The 7,336-nt window shown below is 54.9% G+C and overlaps 1 protein-coding gene across 3 annotated transcripts in view; it reads right to left on the bottom strand.

Annotated features, from left to right (window-relative positions):
- Positions 1-1,442: 1,442 nt before the first annotated feature.
- Positions 1,443-7,336, bottom strand: part of NOS2 (nitric oxide synthase 2) — a 40,969-nt gene continuing 35,075 nt past the window's right edge. For all 3 annotated transcript variants that reach the window (XM_043480100.1, XM_043480109.1, XM_043480115.1), the window contains 6 exons: positions 6,190-6,397; positions 5,255-5,342; positions 4,677-4,798; positions 4,206-4,354; positions 2,852-3,046; positions 1,443-2,038 (listed from right to left, as the gene is read on the bottom strand). In XM_043480100.1, the coding sequence (XP_043336035.1) occupies positions 1,919-2,038; positions 2,852-3,046; positions 4,206-4,354; positions 4,677-4,798; positions 5,255-5,342; positions 6,190-6,397 (882 nt within the window). In that variant the 3' untranslated portion in view covers positions 1,443-1,918. The remainder of the gene's footprint in view (positions 2,039-2,851; positions 3,047-4,205; positions 4,355-4,676; positions 4,799-5,254; positions 5,343-6,189; positions 6,398-7,336) is intronic.

Raw genomic sequence — 7,336 nt, 5'->3', positions numbered from 1 at the left:
CTTGTTGGTACATGTGCATGGGATAGTTGTGGTTTATTAAATGAATCTGGAGACATTTTGTTGTCTCCGGAATTGGGAAGATCCTGGCTGAGGGAAGGAGGAGGAGAGATCACTGGCTCACTTTGATCAGGGGGCTTCCTGACATTGGAGCCTGCTCCCAGCGGGTCCCCCACCCACCCCACAAGGGTGTGGGAGAAAGCTCAGGCCCCCCTCTGGATGGGAATCTTTGCTGGGAGCTTGGTGACAGAGGTGAAGCCCAGAAAACCAATGGCTCCATGCTTCTGAAATGGGCCAAGGGCTGGGCCAGGCAGCCACACGGCAGGGTCAGTTCAGCAGAACCCTGGGTCCCGGTGGGAGGAGGGGGCCGGTGAGCTCCGCAGAAGCTGGCTCAGAAGAGAGGCCTGTGTGTGTGGTTCTGCTGTGGGTGCCCCGGCATTGGGGGTCAGTGTGTGTGGGGAGTGGGAAAAGACTCAGTGTGGGGGTTCCGCCGGTCACAGAGCCAGTGCCGGGGGACCCAACTGTGTGTCCCCATGACGCCAGCACATCCTGCTAACTCCAAGAATCCAGTCCTCGGGAACCGGGGTGGGCTCGGACCAGCAGCACCTGGGGGCTCCTTAGAAACACAGAATCTGGGCTCTGCTGCAGACCTCCTCAGTCTGCGATGTAACAAGAGCCCCGGTGGTCCCCTGCTCGCTGGAGTGGGAGAGGCGCTGGTCCAGGGGACTGTCCTTGGCCACGTTGTATAGATGCATCGCTGGGACACTGGTGGCGTGCCCCTTCTCCTCCTCCCCACCGCCTGGCCACCCCATCTGAGCAGGAGTGGGGGAGGGAAGAAGGGGGCCAAGGAGCCAAGGTAACAAGAGTCCAAACCCAGGCTGGCAGCCAGATTTAGCCAACCCTCCACTTAGCCCCTGGCTGAGTTCCTTCCTTATTCCCCCCGGGCTCAGTCCCTGAAGAAGCCTTCCCCGTGGAAGAAGTGTGTCCTTCACTCACCATCAAGTCCTTGACACATAGCCCAGCCTCACCTGCTTTGTCACTCAGGGGCCAAATCATTATTGCCAAACTGTCATGAAACAGGCAGCCCCAGAGCAGAAGGTGGTGACTCCCGAGACGGGCTGCGGGGCAGGCCTTCACTAAAGGACTGGCAGCTCGCGTCTCCGCGACACCCCGTGTGCGATGCTTCCCATGCAGGGCTCAGCTAGCTGGCGCCCTCAGGCCATCCTGTGCTTCCTCACCTCCATCACAGGTTTTCAGATGTGCACAAAACTTCATGTGCTGCCCCCAGGCCCAGTGGGCATTTCAGAGAAGCAACGTGGCCAAGCTGGTATGTCCCTTTGTGGGGGACTTTTGTCCAAGCTGTGGCAACCCCACCACCACCACCCCAACCCTAACTCTACAGCTTAAGGCCGCTTTCCTTACAAAACACACATATACATATACAGTGTGGTTAAAATAAAATGTATTTCGTATAAATATCTCCATCATGTAATCATACAAGGAAGGCCCAAGAGACAGATTGGGGTTTGCTCGTTTTAAATACAGAGGCATAAATAACTGTACATGGGCAGCTAAATACAGAGTGGCATGACAGCGCCTCCTAGTGGTCACTCCAAGTGGTGCACTCCAGGAAGTTCCCTCTTTCTCACCCCCTGGCCAGACATGGCACTGCAGACCTAGTCTCCAAGGGACCAGGGAGGCCTGTCTCTCCATCACCCTGGAGCAGGGGCTCAAGAGAGACAAAAGGTTACACTCTGTCTCCAAGGCTGCTACTTGGTAGCAGGTCAAGTACAGGGTTTGAGAGGGAAGATGGGGAAATAAGATGTGAAGCTTGGGGATATAATCTCCCTCCAGTCGCCCCAGTCCTGTGACCTCAGATAATCGAGAGTGGGGGCCGTCATTAAGTTCCATGCCAGCAGCTTTAACTTCTCATGTGGGTGCCTGGAGCTCTGGGATCACTGGGCAGCCCTGCTGCCTCATCCTTTTTCACCTCATAGGGAAATACAGCACCAAAGATGTCTTCATGATAGCGCTTCTGGCTCTTTAAGGGAAAACAGAGACCAAGGTATTAATATCAGCTCTGTTGGTGCAGCGTCCTCTCACTCAGCAGGTCCAGGTTGGGACCAGCCCCCAGGGTTCCCTGATTTCCCCATCACACGGACACTCATGAACTATTTGCCTTCCCAATTGCCATGCTTAGATTAGATTTGAATCTCATTTAAGACTCTTTAACTCCCATGAGCACCCACTCTGGTGTGGACCACAGAACATCTCCCCAAGCTTTATGACAGCCATTAAAGCCTATTCATTGGAAAATACCCTCATGCCAGGAAAGAAGGCAGGAGGAGAAGAGGATGACAGAGGGCGAGATGATTGCATGGCATCATTGACTCAATGAACATGAGTTTGAGCAAGCTCCAGGAGATGGTGAAGGACAGAAAGGCCTGACGTTCTGCAGTCCACGGGGTCGCAAAGAGTCGGACATGACTGAGCAACTGAACAACAACAAAGCCTGCCGTGTGCTTGTCCCGCGGGGCTCCAGGAACTGTGGGCTCTGAGATAAATATGGTTGGGAAATGCTGTGCGCTTTCTCCGAGTCTTCAAGCTCTTTGATGCACAGCAGCGTGTTAGGGGCTCTGAGTGTCTTGCAGAAAATCAATGTTTGCCTTTGTCCAACTGAGCAACCAGATCAGGATGGACAGTCAGGCCTTCTAACAGCCCACCCCAGCTCTGACCTCCTGCCCTCTCTAGGATTCCTTTGAGTTCAGTCTGAGCCTGAGTTCCCTGGTCCTGGCTCCCAGGCCCATGCCTGTGACCTGCATCCCGAGCCCACACACTCCACCAGCGGCCCTACCTTGAGCTGGAAGAAATAGTCCTCCACCTGCTCCTCGTTCAGGCTCAGCGCAGTAGCCACCAGCTGCTTCAGGGTGCAGGCCACGTCCCGGGCCATGCGCACGTCCCCGCAGACATAGAGGTGGCCTTGCTCCTCATGGAGCACACGAAGCACCTCGCCTGCCAGCCGCTGCCGCAGGATGTCTTGAACATAGACCTGAAACCAGAGGAGATGGTGGGTCCAGGCCCCCGCCGTTGAGGGCAAAGGCTGTGGTCAGGCCTCCTGGCCATGGGGAGGCGGGGAGGGGGCACAGGGGGCTGTGGAGTGAGCACCCTCCCGGCCAGGGAGGATGATCAAGGTCGGGAGGAGGAGGTGCACTGGCGCCTTGCCTGGCCCAGGCCTGGGCTGGGGCTGGAGAGGTGAGTACCGACCACAGCTCTGCCCTTGCGGAGCTGGCCTCCAGTGGAGCTCCCAGATTTAGCACACTTGCTCTGAATTTAGCACACTCCAAAGAGGCATCAATCAAGCCACTTGCCCTGCCCAGGGCTCTGAGGCCCATCTGCTTACACCCCAGAAAAGGGAGTCTCTCAGTGCAGACTGTCCAGGGGACCCTCCTTTTAATTCAGAGAAGGGTCTCCCCAGATATTCAGAAGTCCTGGAGTCAACCAGGGCTCTCTGCCCTTGCTTCACACAAGTGATGCCACCAGGCATGGAGACACCACCAGGCACGGAGTACCAGCGTGGGAGGGGCCCAATGGGACAAGTTCACAAAGGCTGAGCCAAGAGACTGTTCTGACTGTGCAGGCTCTTGGGGCAAAGTGCCCACTGGGACAGCAGGGTGGGTCAGCCGGCCAGTCAGGGAACAGCAGCCATCCTCCAGCCTTGCAGTGCCTGGACCACCACCCACCCAACAGTTGTACATCCAGAGGCGGGAGCCTTCAGCAGGCTGGGCACTGGGGATGAACCCATACATGACCCTGACTTAGCCCTGACCATCTCAGGACCTGTCTCTTCTCCTGGAAGAGTGAACATACTATCAGTAGCTTCACAGCACCGCTCCGGTGACTGTATAACTGCTTCCATTTTATTTTTAAATATTTATTTGTTTGGCTGCACTGGGTCTTTGTTTCCGCATGCAGAATCTTTAGTTGTATGATGTGGGATCTAGTTCCCTGACCAGGGATCGAACTCGGGTCCCCTGCATTGGGAGCACAGAGTCTCAGTCCCTAGACCACCAGGCAAGTCCCTTGCCTCTATTTTGGAGCTGAGGAGGTGAAGGCTCACAGAGGTAAGGGGCTTGTGGGGAGCCAGACACCCACCACAGTCTGTTCTTTTAATGCTCCACCCTTTCTACACGCACAGTTGTGGCATTTACCTTGGGCTGGTCAGGCAGGCGGGAATAGGCTGTGTGCACCTCATGCAGCACCCCCTTGCGGGCCATCTCCAGCATCTCCTCCCAGTAGAGGTGGTCCTCTTCCGGGCGGCGGCACCCGAAAACGAGGGTCATGCGGCCACCCTGGAGCCCTGCAAGACCCAGAGCAGGTTGCAGTTACCAGGGTGGCCAGCAGAGGGCGGGCAGATCATGCTGCAAGGCTGGCTGAGCTGGGCGCCCAACTGGAATCCCATTTCATTGCCACAGCCTATTGAAAATAGTACTGTCCCTATTTTACAGATGAGGAAACTGAGGCCCGGGGCATTCATATCATTTTTCCACACAGGCTGAGGTAAACTTGGGAGAGGGGCCAGGAAATGTCTGTGAGATGGTTACAGTTACAGTTCTACTCCCAGGCAGGTGCTGGGCACCACCTGGTGCCCCCTCCCACCCCCGGGAGCCCCCCAGTTATACCTTTGTGCTCAGCCTCATGGAGCCGCTGCTGCCAGAAACTGCGGAAGGGGGCGATGCCCGTGCCGGGTCCGATGAGGATGCAAGGACGGGAGCGGTCCTCGGGAAGCTGGAAGCCGCTGGCACTGAGGGGACAGAAGGAAAGAGGTCCTGTCCTCAGACACTCTGGGTCTAATGCACACACACAGGACAGGCATGGGAACCGTGGTGGTTGAGGCAGCAGTGTTGAGGGGTGGGGGGGTTGCGGTGGAGACAACGAGCTCAAGTTTGATTTCCCATGTCCTGCAGGCTATTTCATGTCCCCCATCCAGGCGCACCATCACCTCACCCTGGGGTCCTTTGGGAAAAAGGCTGAGCTTCGTTGTTCTGAGCCCACCACCACTGTCAGCCTCTGTCCCTGCTAGAGACCTGGCTGTGGTCTTTCACCAGGGATTAGAATGGAGAGGCCCCGTGTGACCCCAGTGCCTTCGTTATGGGCCAATGGTCCCAGAGTGGCATCTAAGCCCCAGAAGCCTCCCTTTCAACCCAGTACTCCCCAGGGCCAGTGGTCCCACAGTAGATATATTGGAGGGAGTGCCTACCTTCGCACAAAGCAGGGCACCGGGTCTTGGGGCTTCAAGCTGCTGAGCCACGTGCTGCAGACACCATGGTGCAGGGGACCTTGGCCATCTGCAAGGACAGCACACACTGACCTACGTGGTCCCTGCCACCCGTGCATGAACGCTTTCGGTGGCTCCTCCCTGAACTGCCCGCTCAGGCACTACAGGCTTTAGTCAGAGGGCTGCTCTTCCTCCTGGTTCTGAGCTATACTCTCTATGTGCCCAGAGTCAGCAAAAGCTGAAAGGGACTCAGAGAGCAGGCAAGCCTCTCTCACTGCAGAAGCTGAGCCTCAGAGAGGGAAGGTGACTTGTACAAGGTCCCTCAGGTAACAGTAGAATCAGGTCACAACTCAGCTTCCCTAACTCCTACTCCAGTGCTCCTAACTGAGCAGTCCTGTTGGTTTCCCTCAGGGTGGGATCCTGCTTTCATAGGATGTGCACCTGCCTCCCCTCCCCTGGTCCGAGGACTGAGACCTGGCCTCTGCAGGTGTTCTTTGAGTGAAAGTCACTCAGTCATGTTTGACTCTTTGTGACCCCATGGATTGTAACCTGCCAGGCACCTTTGTTCATGGAATTCTCCAGGCAAGAATACTGGAGTGGGTAGCCGTTCCCTTCTCCAAAGGATCTTCCCAACCCAGGGATGGAACCCAGGTCTCCTGCAAATGTTCTTTAGCAGAGCAAAGCGGGTCTCTGCCTGGTTTTCAGAAACCATGTGAATGTGCTTCTCAGATCACATCTACAAAGAGGTTAGCTCAGTGCCTGATTCATAGTGATCTCTCCCATATACTCCTCCCACTGCTGTTAACAGGTCTGGAAGATGGATGTTTAATGATGAGGAGATCAAAGCTCGGAGGTGTTGACAGTTGCCCAGTAAGTAGCAGCCTTGGGCCGCTCCCCAGCCACTGCCCCAGCCTCACCTCGGGTGCGGTACGTGAGCACGGCCACAGTGAGGTGGATCTCCGTGGGTGTGAGGTCCCTGGAGGAGCTGATGGAGTAGTACCGGGGCTTCAGAATAGGGAGCTGGGAGAGCAGGAAGCTGGCAGACACCCGCAGGGACGGGAACTCCTCCAGCACCTCCAGGAATGTGGGGCTGTTGGTGAACTTCCACTTGTTGTAATCCGAGGGCTGAAAGTCAAGGGCAATGTGAGTGTCTCTGGGAGCTTGCTCCACATGGAGGGAAGAGGCTGTCACAATTCAGTATTCATTCATTCACTCATTCATTCCCACAGCAAATATTTCAAAGAACTAGGTGCTGTCCGTGGTGCTGAAAATACTACGGTGGAGAGGAGTAGCCTCTCTCTAACTTGTGTGCTTAGAACCTTACTGTCAACTACTGGTGGGCAGCAGTCAAATATTTATCACAACCTAATTTGGGGGAGTGTTTTGGAATCATACATGGGCAGCAGTCAAATTTTCATCATAACCTAATTTAGGGGAGAGCTTTGGAACCATATCCTGGAGAAGGAAATGGCAACCCACTCCAGTATTCTTGCCTGGAGAACTCCATGGACAGAGAAGCCTGGCAGGCTACAGTCCACTGGGTCACAAAGAGTCAGAAACAACTGAACAGACCTGGGTTCAAACCTTGCCTGAAGGCTCTTACTATTTGTGGGATCTTGTCCCCATTACTTAACCTTTGTGGAATGAGGACAGCATTGCCTACCTCGTGGGGATGTTGTGAGAATTAAGTGATAAAATGTGTGCCAAGTTAGTGTAGTGCAGCCACAGGTTAATGGCAGTAATCAAGATAATTAGAGACAATGATATCCAGTGCCTTTGCAAAGGGCTTCCCTGGCAGCTCAGATGGTAAAGAATCCATCTGCAATGCAGGAGACTCCAGTTTGATTCCTAGGTCAGGAAGATCTGCTGGAGAAGGGATAGGCTACCCACTCCAGTATTCTTTGGGTTTCCCTTGTGGCTCAGCTGGTAAAGAATCTGCCTGCAATGCAGGAGACCTAGGTTCGATCCCTGGGTTAGAAGTGCCTTTGCAAAGACTTGGGCCTAGAAAGTTTCCAGTGAGTTAATGCATTCTTTCATTCATTTATTAATTCAACTACTACACAT

Source organism: Cervus canadensis, chromosome 1 (assembly GCF_019320065.1).
Source record: "Cervus canadensis isolate Bull #8, Minnesota chromosome 1, ASM1932006v1, whole genome shotgun sequence".
Taxonomy (NCBI): Eukaryota; Metazoa; Chordata; class Mammalia; order Artiodactyla; family Cervidae; genus Cervus; species Cervus canadensis.
The sequence above is the reverse complement of the archived record's forward strand: the minus strand, read 5'-3'. Positions and strand labels throughout refer to the sequence as shown.